This window comes from Rhipicephalus sanguineus, chromosome 2, assembly GCF_013339695.2.
Source record: "Rhipicephalus sanguineus isolate Rsan-2018 chromosome 2, BIME_Rsan_1.4, whole genome shotgun sequence".
NCBI lineage: Eukaryota > Metazoa > Arthropoda > Arachnida > Ixodida > Ixodidae > Rhipicephalus > Rhipicephalus sanguineus.
The window spans coordinates 196,670,082-196,686,596 of record NC_051177.1 but is presented as its reverse complement, the minus strand read 5'-3'; the positions used below and the strand labels follow the sequence as shown (position 1 = coordinate 196,686,596).

General features: G+C 46.5%; 1 protein-coding gene across 3 annotated transcripts in view; it reads right to left on the bottom strand.

Annotated features, from left to right (window-relative positions):
- The window catches only part of LOC119383963 (liprin-beta-1), a 102,267-nt gene that overhangs the window by 4,300 nt on the left and 81,452 nt on the right, over nt 1-16,515 (bottom strand). For all 3 annotated transcript variants that reach the window (XM_037652245.2, XM_037652244.2, XM_037652243.2), the window contains 2 exons: nt 8,759-8,923; nt 764-820 (listed from right to left, as the gene is read on the bottom strand). In XM_037652245.2, the coding sequence (XP_037508173.1) occupies nt 764-820; nt 8,759-8,923 (222 nt within the window). The remainder of the gene's footprint in view (nt 1-763; nt 821-8,758; nt 8,924-16,515) is intronic.

The following is a 16,515-nucleotide window of genomic DNA, read 5'->3' as shown; positions in this document are numbered from 1 at the left end:
AGAGATTGGCTGAGGAGCACTGGCAGCATTCGGCAAGCACAGAATTAGAGCTGAACTAGCGGAAATGCCCAATGCACGCTACAAGTGGTGCATAGATAACACTCGACAAATTTTGTCCAAAAGGGCGTTCGTTGCCCTAGCCTTTTTTTTTGCCTCCATGGGAACGCTCCAACTGTAACTGGTAAACGTACCCAGAACCTTGGGTAGAGCAACATAGACAGCATGTTAAGTAAGCCACCGTCACGGTTAACAGTAAAGTCATCTTCAAGAATTATATGTACGTTGGCAAGAATATTTACAGGGCAATCCCACTAGCAAAATATTCATGGTTACAGTGGACTCTCAGTAAACGGAAATCTGTTAAACGGAATTGCTGCTTAAATGGAACAACTGCCTTTAGTATTATTGGTTTCATACCTGAATGTTTCAACCCAGTTCATCGCTCAGTAAATGAAACTCTTGTTAAACGGAACATATTTTCCTGGTCCCTTCAGGTTCCGTTCAATGAGAGTCTACTGTATAAGCATACATCAGTCGCCAAGCGATGCCAAACACATTCTGGTTGATTGGCCATAGTCTCCCACGCTGTTCTCATGTTCAATACAGTGACATCCCTACAGACTTCGCGAAATGTTAAGTCACACTAGCGATATGGGAATACAAAAAAAAGCCGTTGTGCAATACATGTACTATTGTGTTGCTTACACCACTGTCTCAATACTGCACTCAGCGTGATCATAATTGCAAAATCTTGTAGCCTTACCATGAATGAAGAAATTTCATTGGACACAGCTTCGATTTCCTGAGCTGTCTTGGGGTCCTGGCAGAGACATGCAATGAAATAAAAATTTTATAGTATAAAGTTGGCCTCAGTCACCATGACACAGTGACAATGAACAGGAACCTGGCAAATACTGTAGATGTACTTCAACCTAATAACTTATCTATCACAACAAAGTAAATTTCGTAACACCCATCATTCACATCAGCATGCAAAACTTTATCGTCAAGATGTCTTTTTCATCGAATGTGAATTCAATATTATTGATGCTTAACTTGTTATATTAACACTGGGAGAATGGCTCGAGAACACTTCACGCTAAATGCTGTAAGGGTATCAAGGACTCTGAGCTCAATTCGCAGAGTATTGTTATGCTTAATGCAGTTCATGTTTTTTTAAATATTTCAAGAATAAAAAGAATGGCTTACTCTCCCATAATTGAGAGTAGATGTAAACATGAAATGGCTACCGGCAAAGCAGATTGGTTAGAGATTATGGGAGCCAAAACCTTAAAACGGGTATGGTGCATGATCGCAAGGGCACACACCACGTAATACTGTTCACTGGCGCATATGGACACCATTGTTTCCTGTCACTGTGTGGGATAACTCTTTGGCTTTGCCTAGCATACACGGCCACAATGCCAAACAGGCCTGAGCGTCTGCGGGCCACACGCTTATGCGCCAGAGTCACTGTAACTCTGGCGCCGCACGCAACATGGTGCCATCTCTCGAAGAGGCAGCAAAACCCGCACCGCGAAACTCTTTTCACTGGCTGCCCGCATGTCTTGTTTTACTCTCGTCCGAGTGCCTCGACGGTCTCATTTGTGTGCCCGGATAATGGCTCTGGCTTTTTCCTCAAGGTCACTCGAAGGCCACTGGCAACGGGAGCAAAAAGCATTTCATGCTTAATATGCCAGATTCTTGTACTTCGAATTAATGTGCCTCCTTGGACTCACCCCACTCGATCAGGTGACCATTAGCATTTGTACAAGGGATGGGCTCACCATCCCTACGGTAAACTCTGTCAAAATCCTAGGGCTTTTATTAGACTCGAAGGGCTGCAACGCTAGGAGTGTAGCCCATCTCACGATGAAGACAGAGAACATTCTCAGATTAATTATGAGAGCGTCCAACAAGAAAGGCGGAATAGGTGAGGATGTATTCCTTAGCGCTCTTTGCTCATGAGCCATGTCATTTACATAGTTTCAGCCCTCAATTGGACTAAAACGGAGAGAGACAGATTAGACAAGCTCATGCACACAAGTGTCAAAAAGGTGCTCAGTGTCCCTATCACAGCTAGCACAGAGAAGTTGGGTGTACACAACACCCCTTCAGAGCTAACAGAAGCACAAAGGTCAGCCCAAATTATTAGATTATCAAACTTCAAAGCAGGCAGAAAACTGCCGAATGCGGCAAGCCTCCGTCAGGGAGAGAGCACGCAACTGAATAATCAAACAAGAAACTCCTCTCAGCTGCTTCGCTGAAGACCTCTGTGATGTGAGCGCATAAGATGCGTAGTGCCTCTGTGTGATGTGCCGGAAGACAAAGACGACGAAGACTGCGGGGCTCGAGTGAAAATGCGTGAGCGTGGCGAGTGTCGAAAAAGAGAGGAAGGAAAAGAGCAGTCACATGTGTGGGAGGAGAAAAAGAGTGGTCAGATGGTGTCCGGCGTTCGACACAATCGGGTGACCAGGCCCGAGTTGAAGCTACGGGATTCATGTGGCCGCTGGTGTCCTCTGCCTTCAACGCGTCTCTTCGGCAAAGCTCCAGTTTTGTTGTCAGCCTCCAAAAGCCATCACTGGCTTCCTTGAAGCCATCTCATGCCCCTCGTCTCTTCGCCACGTCACCTCGCATTGCCCAAGCCGTTCGGCTCTCCAATAGATCAGCCATGTCGGTCTAGACTGACTTTTCAATAAGACACTGAGCTCATGAGAGACTCTTGTTAGTTCATTTTTCTTTTTCAGCGTTTGTGTAGTTCGTTTTAGCGTGTGTTTCCTTGTGCATAAAGCGTCATTCCAAACCTGCAAGCAGCCTCGTCAGCTTGGTGGGAACGTCTGTGCTCCCAACCAGAACTCTAAGAACAGCACTGTTTTCATCACAACCTCCTAAGTCGATGTTATGGAACAGGCTGCTATAGCTCTCGCATTACTCGACATACAGTAAAACCTCGGTAATTTGTACTCGGTTAATTGGGAATCCCGCATAATTTGTATTTGCGCGGTCCCAAATTTTTACATGTAAATTTAACCGGATAATTGGTGCGGCCAGTCTGCGACTTCCCGGTTAATTGGCACACTTGGCCGCGACTTCCAAGATATGCAAAGGGTGCTGCGAATCTCGGAGGCTGTAACATGCATTTTTTTTTTGATGTACGGATCTCGAAGGCCATGTTTTTTTTTACCGGAAATACGTCGTAGACGCCATGTTTTAGCAATTGCCAGGCGGCGATGCGTGCGGTTGCGATCATGATCATCATCATCTCAACAGCGATGTTAGCCACTCTAGCGAAGTGAATGTTTTGTGGAGTCTTTGTGCCATTTGGATGTCGGCTGGCGAGCATTGCGCGATTCGGTGCGACTGTTCCATTTGTCTCCTGTCTCCGCTTGAGTGTCTTCCCTGTGAATTAGTTGATTGAGGTGTGCTTGGAAGGAAGATGCCGAAGTACAAGAGCTTGTCCCTGCACGAAAAGGTGTGCTTAATTGAAGAGGCCAGCAAGTCGACGGCGTCGAAAACGGCTCTCGCCGAAAAGCACCACGTGCCTCTGTCAACGCTGTGCAGCATCATCAAGAATAAGGAGAAAATTCTCGATGCTTACAGCAAGACGCACTCGTCAAAGCGTACACGAGTACGCCCGCCTACGTACGCCGACGTTGAAGCAGCTCTGATCGACTGGCTGCAGAAAGCCAACGCAGCACACCTTCCTGTGAATGGGACCATATTGCGTGAGAAGGCCAACCAGCTGGCGCTGCAACTTGGACATTCTGAGTTTAAATGCAGCAATGGATGGTTTTGCCGATTTAAGGAGCGCAACAACCTGACATTCGTGACTGTTTGTGGCGAGAGTGGCAGCGCGGATCAGTCTGTTGTCGACGGCTGGAAGCAGCACACCTTGGCTCCACTACTCGCCAAGTACGAAGCAGCAGATGTTTACAACCTTGATGAAGCTGCTCTGTTCTACAAAATGTTGCCTACGAAGACGTTCGCTTTGAAGGAGGCAGACATTAAGGGGCGGAAACAGAACAAAGATAGAATCACTGTTTTGTTTGGTGCAAGCATGTGCGGTGAGCACAAGCTGCCACTGCTTGTTATTGGGAAGACAGAAAAGCCTCGTTGTTTCAAAAATGCACTGACTACCATCCAAGGATGACCTGATCTATAAAAACAACAAGAAAGCTTGGATGACGGCTGCACTCTTTGAAGAATACGTGCGGCACCTTGACCGCAAGTTTGCGGCCGCAGGGCGCAGCGTTTTGTTCGTCGTCGATAATTGCCCAGCTCACGGCGACATTCAGAACCTGCAGGCAATCAGGCTGGTCTTTCTACCCCCGAACACGACGTCGCTATCGCAGCCGATGGACCAGGGCGTCATACACCATACCAGGAAAATATATCGCTACAATCTGTTGAAGCGAATGCTCCTTTGCTATGACAACGGAAAGGAGTATAACATTGACCTCCTCGGTGGTATTTGCCTCATTGTTCACGCATGGAGGCAGGTGGAGGCCACCGTTATTCGACGGTGTTTTGAGCACGCCGGTTTTGTGAAAGAAGAGGCAACCTCCGCTGAGTTTGCTGTCACCGCTGTCACTTGCCCGTTTGATGAAGAAGGGGAGACTCTCTGCGCTCGATATGAGGCTTTGCACGCGGACGAGGAGTGCACTCCAATCGGATTCTCCGAGTACGCAAATGTCGAGTGCACAGTGCAGACGTGTTACGCCGACATCGACAGCGAGATAGCTGCGAGATCGACCGATTCGGCCTCTAATGTTGACAGCGATGACGAGCCCTCCCGAGCACCCCCTTTGGCGGATGTCATCGATGCCTTGAGTGTTGTGCGCAGCTTCGTCGAGTGCAATGGCGGCGAGGCTGAGATGCTGCGCCTCATTGACAGGCTGGAAAATATGACTTTCAGTGCTGGGAACTACCGAACGCGTCAGTCACGCATGGAGGAATTTTTCTCCAAGTAGGCTGACTTGCCACAATAAAGGTGTGACTTCCGTACATCACGTTTTCTGGCTGATTTCTTTGATTTCGCGTTGTTTCGGATAATTGGGAATCCCGCTTAATTGGGATATTTTTCTCGGTCCCGAGGCCTTCGAATTAACGAGGTTTTACTGTACACCGACTACCAAGCTGCCGTTAGAGAGTTCGCATCGGTATTGATAGCCAAAGAGGCAGCCAGGATTCTACGTGGCAAACCCCCATCAGACATTATTCATCGCATAGTCTGGTTTCCAGCTGACATGGTACCAGACATATTACCGGGTCACCTGAACCGCAATTGATAGCCCACGACCGTACACAATGTTTCATATGCCACGGTGGGATGGTGTCTCAGGTGAGTTCGGGAGAAGTCATCCAGAGTGATCATACAGTTACTTCTCAAGAAATCACATCACACGACAGAGGGGAGAGGCAGAGTTTTCCCCTTCCACCCCCATCATAAGCTCAACAGATCACGAGCAAGCATGCTCTGGACGGGGTCCTACCCCTCTAGGGGCTTTCTGAGCATGCTCCACCCCGACATTGAACCACCCTGCCCAGATTGTGGCGCTGAATTTTACTCTAAATCACACACTCTGGCAGTGCCCTGCAACCAAGAAAAAGACTGGACGACGGGCATAAAAGAACCCAGACAAGACGTCCAGATTCTGGCTATCCAGAGGCCCTATGAACAAGCGGAGAGGCACGGCATCTCTGTTCCGACATGGGACTAGTGAATTGCTGGGTAGGGACCTACTGGCCCCATGCCTAGCTTCTCAGGACCTAAACCTGCCTGCCTGCCTGCCTGCACTGCACTGCACTGCACTGCACTGCACTGCACTGCACTGCACTGCACTGCACTGCACTGCACTGCACTGTTGCCCGCCCGCCCGCTTGCCTGCCCGCGCCTCATCAATACGGCAATGGCATGCCAGTTTTTGGCAGTGTATGACACTGTGGCAAATGTGGGTGTAATAGTATGCATATTTTCTGGGAAGCCTATGACTTATCAACTGTTTAAGGCATGAAAAAACGTACACACTTTAATGCGACCACAGTGCTGCGTTTTTATAGGCTCTCTTCCCATTACCTTCTTTCTTTCTTTGTCAACTATGCACTACCAAGCCTGACTCTTAAATGACCTAGCGTAGCTTTGATGCGGAGAAAAAAAAAGGCCAGATCAGCGAGTCAGTGAGGATCAAATTATTAGGCTTTCACTGCAATTACTTGCTGCTCACATTAATTCCTGTCACAAGTTGTAATCCAATGAATAGCACAATAAAATAATGTAAAACAACGGTGAACACATTCATTTCGTTCTTGGATATGTCATTGGATCAACAAGAAAAATACCTTGATAATTTACGATATCTCTGTGTTACCGATGTAGTGCAATGACTACAGCTACGCATAACTTCAATGATCTGGAGCCAAAAGAAAAGAGTGATTGCCCCCTGGTGAGCAAGGGCAGCTACGTGATAATGTTCATCACATTTACAGTGAAACATGGAGCCTGCAACATCTATCGCCTTCTTAAGTGTGTTTGTTCATTGGCTGTGGCCTTAACTTGCACGTGGCATATAGTCAAACATTGATGTAACGAAGTCATGCTTGCAGAGGAAAACTTTATTATATTGCAAGTTTTGTGAAGTTGAGGTTCCTATCTTTCAAGAGTAAGATGTTCTTACGGGCGTCTAGCATAGCCCTGCATCTGTTCAGTTAGCATACCGAACAGCGGCCACCGAAGGAGACAGCCGGGTAGCACAGCTGCTCGCCAGGAGAGCCACGACATAATCCTAAGGCAGAGAGAGCAGCGATACCGAGGAGCATATCGAAGCTGTGGTTTTCACGTATCCAGTTATCTGTGGAAAGGAGTAGCCGGCGCTACACAAAAGCGCCAACATCTCCTAAACACCATATTGTCACGTGGTCGTGACATCGGCGAAGACCACAGGCAACGTGTCCAAGGTGAAACTTTTTATTTGGCCGAACTTGTGGCCGAGAAATTTAAAGTTAATTTACAGCAATACACACAATATGCACTGACAGCGGCGAACAGAGCGTTGGCCGTCGATCAATTGACAAGCGGTGAAGTGTGTCGGCATTTATACATGTGCCGTCGAATATTCCAGTGTTATCGCTGGTTGTCGCGCAAGCTCTAGAATAAGCTCGAGTGTTCACATCTTGCGCGCAACCTTAACAAAACGATCTACAATAATCGCGAAGCTTCTCGAACAATGAGGCGCCGTTTGCGCTGAGCGTTGCTGACAGTCTTTGTGGGCAAAAACTGAATACAGCAAAAGGGATCATAAGAAACGCACGTGGCAATATAATAATAATAATGGAAAAAAACTATGACAAACAAATGGTGGCAGTGAAACATGTCCCCAACATGTGTGTGAACATTCATGCAGTGATCTGCGACAGCAAAAATCAGCATCAGTTCATTGAAGCGTAGAACCTGCAGCGGTGTGGAGTTCATGATCCCTACCTAAGTGCGTGCAGCGTCACCTATTACAGTCAATCCCAGATACTACATCAAACTCGAATTTCTCGAATTGTTGGCTATATCGAACAAGTCAGAAATCCTCTTTGAGCATATCATGCTCAAAGAGGCTGGTGCGCATGTATATCGAACATCCACACAGTGACACATCCGATTTATTAAATGCTGCGGCGAAGCCCAAGAATTGCATTTTTTCTAATGGATACTGGTCGCCTTTCAGCCATGTTACAACAAGTTGCAATCCCTCTTTTGCTCAGAGGTAACGAAAAGGAGGCGTTGTTGTGTTGCTTTGGTACGTTACACAACGCTTTTGAGTGCACTGCATGTTTAGTGCACAATTTTTAGGTCGCAATGTGCGGCCACAATGCTTTTCAGAGAGCCCGAAAGTCAAATGTGCCAAAATGAGGTGAACACGAAGCAGCTGTAACTTTGGTGCAAGTCTGTAGAGGCAGCCTCGAAGCAATGTGCACAGTTCCTATGGTTGTCCACGCAGAATGGCATGCAAGCCTTGAAAGCATAAGCTTCGAGATCTACAGGCTAGCGACATATTTCAGGCAAACATGTACCAATCTCACAGACCATGCTTTTTCTGGCTGTATGTGACCAAAGTGTTTTATTCTTTTATTTAAACAAATTTTTTTTATTTTGCTGTGCCAAGGCAGCGGCTGCATGCTACAAAGCTACAAGTGCAATTGCCAATAGGTCAATGGAGGTAGCCACCCTAAAGAAGGGGACTTTTTCCTTTGCTGTTCGTGTGTAGCATTTTCTCTTTGTGGTGTTGTGGACTTGAGCATTTCTTGTTCAGCGCCTGATAAACCCTCAGTCGGGAGTCAAACTAAATAATGACCCACATGGAGTGACAAAAATGATGACTGGTGCTTGGAACAACATAAAGCAAAGCACCGTCATGAACTGTTTCCTCAAAGTGGGCTTTGGTACCAGGTGACAACTTTGGGTGCATCATGATTGTGAACAATGGTGTACAATGCCTCAATAAACTTCATGAGTTATCAGCGTTCCCAAGTGCCATTTTAGACGGAGGTAAACCAAGTGACTTCATTGGTGCTGACGACGGCGTAGCAGTTTATTGCATAAAACAACGATGCCGTTACAGTATAAGAACAGTGAAATACAGCAGCTTTAGTATGGCTCTGTTAAAACTACAGAAGCATGCTTATTGATGCAATGGAGCTCTTTTTCTCTCTCTCTTTTAAGGTAGCATCCTGCAACTAGTTGTCATGATAGGTGCTCAAGAGGCAGACTGACCTTTTCACGGGGACAGGAAGATGAGAAGGAATCGTCGAAGGAGCTATCTGCCACTGATGAGTCGCAGGAAGAGAGGTCCTCAGCCAATGTGTCCGCCTCAAACGGACACAGGTAGCCATCTGCGCCCTTGGCCCGTCGCCAGCGCAGGGGGCTCTTTTTGGCAGCCTGCAAGCATTGAGGCGGAGCATTAACCACATTCACAACCGCAAACCACGATTGTGGAGAGGGTGGTTTCTCGAAATGGTCCTCGCGTACAGCAAACGTCGCTTGGTGAGCAGAAGTATCAGTGGAATAGAGTCTTCTCTACAAGGACATTTTCTACGAGCTAAAGGCCTCTGTGTGTTCACTGCAAGGCTTTTTCTTCAGTCTATAAACACCCATACATCTTTGGGTCACTCCAGAAACATTCTAAATGCGAAAGAACAAACAAACTTTGAAGTGCATGTCAAAATTATTTCGGGCTAGAGTGGTGCAGACAAAGAAATGAGGGGTTACGGGACTCACATTCTTTATGCATATCAAACTCACGCAAATTGCCACTCTGATTTGTGGGGTCTTTCTCATGCTCAAAAAACAGTGCACACAGTTCATACCCTAGAGCAAATGAACAAATTGGTATTTGTTTCCACTTTTTACCATCGCAAGACCACAAAGTGAATCTGTTTACCATGACACAACAATATATTCACATGGCGAGCCCATTACCCAAGTTATACAGACAACACAATAGAATGCCAATATAACCCACCAATGCAACACAAATGTGGCATCAACAATCTTCGTCTCATCATGAGAGCGGATCCACGGGGACAATCCACGAAATCGCACCGCAGACCCCTAGTCGCACGCAACCGTCAGCAACCTGCTCCAAGGGGCCAAGTGAAAAAGCGCCACTCCTCAGGCCGCATGTATCCTAGCTGCTACGTGGTGCTACTGTGGGAACAGAGCGCCATCTCTTGCACGACAGTGACTATGCTGACAATAGCGTCCAGCAGTGAAGCCGGCCTGTAGAACACACGAGTGCCATGACGTGAAAACAACTTCTCAGTGGATGCAAGCGCCCCCACAGATTTGATGCAACCACCCATGTGGAAGTGTGACGTGGTCTTTGTTGGATATTGGTCTACAATCAGTACTACTGCCACCGTAATCCACATTGCTGTCGATGTTGCACAAAACATTCAATCAACATTTTTCCTTGGGAGAATCCATGATGCGCAGATGTGTACGGCTGCTCACATTGTTCACGTCTTATTGTACCAACATTTTTCATTCCTTTTCCTTCCTGTACAGCCACCCAGTAGCCAAATTTAATTGTAGGTGTTAGGTTCTTTTTTTATTATTATTATCGAAGTCATAAAATTTGCAACTTGCTGGGGCTGCTTATAAAGTCAAACCCAATTCCAGTGCCATGAAAATTCCATAGGTATAGCCGATAATGACAAGGCTGCATGGAAAGAACAAAGGAAGGAGGGGAGGGGACAGAGCTGGTATTACAGTGGCAATGTGGTCAATGACCTCCCCTTCTTCTGACAGTGGATTGCGTTGGCTCGTTTAACTCAAAAACTGGACCTCGCTTCAAGCGTGATACTAGATGCACAGCTTTGCCTATATGCTTCATTGACTCTGGTGGCCACCACACCCACACACTTCTGTCCTCTGTCCGCTACTATCCACTGTAGTCTCGCTCACTCTTTGTAGCCTTTGGACCCACTGCAGATTAAATATAAGATAGGGGGTTGCCAGAGCACTGTCTCCTGCCCTACTTAGCACAAGCCTGCAACCCCCGCCCCACAACCACACACCTTCGCCTCCCCTTGTCATCGTGCATTTGAGTAGTGTAATCCATTGTGCAAATGTTTTCTTTTTTTTTCCTATTCATTGTATAACTGCCATACTTTATAGTCACTGTATTAGTGCATTATACAAAGTATATTATGTGCTTCACCACATGTAGCCATACTGTACTAAAGGGGTGAAGTCTCCCTCAAGCCGCGTTTGTGCAGCTTTTTTCCCTCATCCACCTCCATTTACCGCTATGTTGTACATGTGTGTAAATGGAAATCAATAAATCAAAATCAAATAAACTTTCACACCCCACAGTATGACTTATAGGGTGTGATAGAACCTTATGGAACGTAGATGATGCAGTCCATTCCCGTATGGGGGGCGGAAGCGAGACGTGAGACATGCACGTGAGGTCGGGGGTGTGGAAAAGACTGGACAGCTGGTTGTATTCTATGGACGCGGTAGTACTCGGATAAGTGCAGCTGACCGCATTTATTTTATTTTCTTTTCTGGCATTTCAGACGTTCTCTTTTCATTCCACAGAAACAGCCAGGAAACATGCAGGTTATGATTGATAATGTGACATGGGAACATTGCAGCAAGCAGTTCTCCTCACCATAGAAGGCATACAAAAGTTCATGATGCGGGGACTGCTCAATGTTACAATCTATAAATTGTTAACCCTTTCACTGTCGAGTGTTTCTGGCCGTGGCACAGCCCAAGTATTGGCTTGTTTTCGGAACATCAGGAAAGTTTGAAACACGAGAAAGGGCATGTTGTGAAGTCAAGATGACGGATAGGGATAGAAAGGGGACAAACAACCTCATTGCTGCTGATAGCAACAAGCGGGGTGCAGCGAGCGAGTGAAAGCAGCGATCGAGTCACGTTTTGGTCTATTGGAGAGGCAACAGCCTACACCCCTGAAACTGATGAGCCGCAGCAGAAACCTAACAGAATATAAGAAAAAAATTGGCTGCGTATCTGCGTGCTTCGCTGCAAATGTGGTCGAAAGACGATAGTCTTGTGCCGGCTGTACTACACGCGTCTTCCTCCATTATGTTGAACTGCTGCATCTGACTCATAGCGTCGCATTTTCAGCGCAGCCTAAGAAAATCACACCATCTCCCGCTAAAGGGTACCATGAGGCGATGCGGAGCAGCGTTTCGGCATGTCGAGCCCGCGTTTCTGAGGGGGAGTGGAGAGGGGGAGTGGAAGGAGATAGGAAAAGTGGAGGAGGAAAGTGGGAGAGGGGGAAGGGGAAAGGGAGAGAGGCGAGGGGGTGTGTGGAGAGGGTTTGCGCATGCGCAGTAAGGGTGGTCCCGCCGCACACCACCACCACCACCGGTTTGAACTCCGCCATAAGATGCTTCGCATCTAAAACACTAGCATTTTCAGCGCAGCCTAAGAAACATTAGGGTCTTTAGAATTACTTATTTATGTATTTTCTAATAAAGGAACACACCACCTAGTACTTAAATATTGATGCTGCGCCTCAGATATGCGCAATATTTGCTTTTTGATCGAAAATGCTTACAAGTATGAACGGCCGTACCAGTTCAAGATGGCTGGGCGTTCAGAGTGGTTAAACTTTGGCCGGGTGGCTGAATTGGGTGACAGACAGACAAACTAACAAACAGACAGACAGACAGACAGACAGACCAAAATTTTTGTGTTTAAGTTCCCCAAGAAAGACTATCGTCTTTAAAGGGCCAGTAAACAACCCCGACGTCCAAAAATTGTAATGAAGGAAAATATGCGCACTTTTGCTATGTGAACATGCTGCCGCAATAATTTTGCGAATACGTGCTATAATAAGGAAGTTACAGGGGTTAGAACATCCGTTTCAGCTGGTTTCAAATTTTCACGCGGCCTCGCCACCCTTCTCCGCGACAGGGAAGGGAAGGCGTAGCCCGTCGTCGTGACTCCGCCCACTTCGGCAACATGACACGACGTCAGCAATCGACGTCATCGGCGAGCGGGATCAGTCGCAATGTACTTCCGCTTGCTGCAGCTCCTGGTTGTATATTGTTTACATTGTCGCACGTGCTCCGCAACTTGACGGGCAGTTTTCGGCTTTTCGGTAGTTTTGAACCTTTGTGACAGTTCACAATGCAGCAGGAATGCGTGCTTGCTTTCCAAGACGACGAAGGGGCGTGAGAGAAAAGCGTTGAGAACCCCGCTTGCCGCAAGGGCTACCCGTCCGAGCTACCGGAGATTCCCCTTTTCTCCGCTCGATTTGCAGCCGACAACTGAACAATGCTTCCTCCACGTGTTGCTCATGTCGAAGGCAAACTGCGTGCAGGTGCCATGCAATGCGGGGAATATACGCATGACAACTGCGTTACTGCGTGGCCGAAACCGCATCACCGCAGGGCCAAGAAACAAGGCGCAGTTTCGTAGCGGTGGGAGGGAACAGGAACTGACGTACTGTTTGTTGAGACCTGGCTTAGACCAATCGACAAGCTCAGTGCTACGTAAACTCGCCGATCGCCGAGTTTCCGTCACTGCGCGTACGAGGAGGATTGGTCAGGCGTAGGAAAGAAGCGCGGGAATTGTTTTTTTGAAATGAAGGGTCTGCGCGGCGTGCAGCGCTGAAATATTCGGAAAACGTGATCGCCGCGGTCTACTGTACGAATTAGCGAGCTTGTTTGGGGGGTGTAAAAAATTCGGCAGATCCCACGCACTGTGGGAATCGATGTAATGCGAAGCAGCCAGCAAAGAGCTGCATACATCACCTTGTTTGTCTTTGAGCCAAATGAAATCATTCATGTCATGGCATCTAGTCCACCATATATCGCATGTTTGCCATGCACGCATGCATGCACAATCTAGTGTACACCATGCCAATGAAACGCATATTCTGGTATATAAATGCATGACCTGTCGTTTATGTTCATCACGCACTCGTGTCATGCCATGCCAATTTTGGTATATATCACGTTAACAAAACGGCCGGAAGCGCACCATGACAGTGGCATGTAAATCATACCGTACATGACATGCATAACATGATTCGCATGTTAAGACCTCTCATTTATGTTCGTCATACAGTCACATCGCGCAATACCAATTTTGGTGTATATCAAAGGAGCGAAATGGCCGCGAGTGCACCATGAGTAGAGCATGTAAATCATGCCATACATGACATGAATATTATGGTTTTTCATGTTACCACCTGTCACTAATGTTCATCATACAGTCACATCGCGCAATACCAGTTTTGGTGTATATCAAGCTATCGAAACGGCCGCGAATGCACCATGAGCATGGCATGTAAATCATGTCGTACATTTCATGCATGTCATGATTATCATGTTAGCACCTTTCATTTACGTTCATCATACAGTGGCGTCGCGCAATACCAATTTTGGTGTATACCAAGCTAGCGAAACGGCCAAGAATGCACAATGAGCGCGGCATGTAAATCATGACACATAACCTGCATGTCATGATTTCCATGTTACCAACTCTCATTTACGTTCGTCATGCAGTCGCGTCGCGCAATACCAATTTTGGTGTATGTCAAGCAAGCGAAACGGCACGAGTGCGTCATGAGCATGACATGTAAATCATGTCGTGCATGTCATGCATGTCATGATTTTCATGTTACCACGTTTCATTTACCTTCGTCATACAGTCGCTTTACGCAATACCAATTTTTGTGTACATCGAGCTAGCGAAGCGGCCGCGAATGCATCATGAGCGTGGCAATTAAATCATGACACACATGACATGCATGTCATGGTTTTCATCTTACCAACTGTCATTCATGTTGTTCATACAGTCACATCGCGCAATACCAATTTTGGTGTATATCAATTCACTGAAACTGCCGCTAGCGCATCATGAGCATGGCATGTAAATCAGGTCGTACATGACTTGCATGTCATGATTTTCATGCTACCACGTCTCACTTACGTTCGTCATACTGTCATGTCGCGTAACACCAATTTTGGTGTATATCACGCAAGCGAAACGGACGCGAATGTACCATGAGCGTGGCATGTAAATCATGACATACATGTCATGGATGTCATGGTTTTCATGCTACCACCTGTTATTCATGTTCTTCATAAAGTCACATCGCACAGTACCAATTTTGGTGTATATCAATCTAGCGAAACGGCCGCGAGTGCGCCATGAGCGTGGCATGTAAATCATGTCATACATGACATGCATATCATGATTTTCATGTTACCACCTGTCAGTTATCATCATACAGAAATGTCTCGTCATACCAGTTTTCGTATGCATCCCTTCATTTAAACGGCCGCGAGCGCCCCGAGACCATGTCATGTAAATCATGCTGCACATGACATGCGCGTCATGATTTGCATGTTAGGACCTGTCATTATGTTCGTCATGAACTCTTGCCATGCCGGGCCAATTTTGGTATATATGAAATTAACGGAACGGCCGCAAGAGCCCAAAGGCCGTGGAATGTAAGTCATGCTGTTCATGACATGCGTGTCATGATTTTCGTGATATGACCTGTCATTTATGTTCGTGATAAGGCCATGTTATGACACACCAATTTTAGTACACATCCGATTAACGGAACGGCCAGGGAGCCCAAAGGCCATGGAATGTAAATCATGCTGTTCATGACATGCGTGACATGATTTTCATAATATGACCTGTCATTTATGTTCGTAATAAGGCCATGTTATGACACACCAATTTTGGTATACATCCGATAAACGAAACGGCCAGGAGAGCACAAAGTCGTAGGCGGCTAGATAGATAGATAGATAGATACGCTCAAAGTCGCAGAAGTTCGCTAAGAAATGCTTCGCATTTAAAAAAAAGTCGCAGCCTGTTTACGGGCCCTTTAAAACAAACCTGCATACCTGCGACAGATGGCAGAACAACCCTTGTACCCGTAATTGCGCAGAGCTACCATACCCCCAGCAAAGAAGGATGGCTGCAGTCACTCCATACCCTTTGATACATGTAGCAACATAGGAAGGGTTAAAATACGTGCTTATAGAAAGATTCGACAGATGGTGCAACCAGTGGAATTACGTTAAATCACACCAGATTTGAGCTTTGACGCGATTTTTTGAACACACCATGAAGAACGTACCGGTACATCAGTGACAGCGAAAGGGTTAAAACTGGTGTCATTATAAGCAGGTTAACCTATTCGCTACTGCCAGCAAAGAAGAAAAACGTGCCAAAACTACCCAAAAACTTGTTCGCTCAATATGTAGAGCTTTTTTCTTTTTCTGACTAGAGTGGTACCATCCTTTCAATTCAATGGTGTTCGTTTATTTCCCTAATTGCGTAAAAAAAGATAACTCGAAGGTGGCTTCAACCCATGGCAGTACGATGAAATATGGCAATAAAATGAAAGCTGAGACACAAATGGCCCAACATGGGCAAGTGTGGAAATCTAGCGTCAAAAAACACAAGTATGACAGGTATAGTCTTCATTGGTTCCGTGTGGGACCAATTTTATTTTATGACGAGTACAGTCATCATCGGCCATTTTGTTACAAAATATCATGAGGACTATACTCATCAACGGTAGCGAAAGGGTTAAAGTGCAGTTATATCCAATATATAGTAAAAACTGGTAGCATCATAATAAGTCAGTTCAGTCATTTACTAGTAGTAGGAACACTAAAAGCATGTTCACACCTCTGGCTAGCACTAACTGCGTGACCAAGCTAGTCACAAAGAGACTGGTCGCAAACAGTCGCAAATGGCCGCTTTGGTCGCTTTGCTCAGTCTGAGCTCACTGGTTGATTTTCGAGTTTAGCGACTGAAGCCACAAACATCTGAACCAGTGAAATGCGAAGGAACAAGACATCTGCTTATTTTGCAGGGCAATGGCAAATGTGAGCAAATGTGCGAGCAGACGTGAATGTTGTGTGGGCAGGGTGCACTTGCTGGTGTGACCATCTGCCGCCCTCAGTCACATTTTTATCACCAGTCCCAAATGGTTGCACGACCGGTGCTAATCG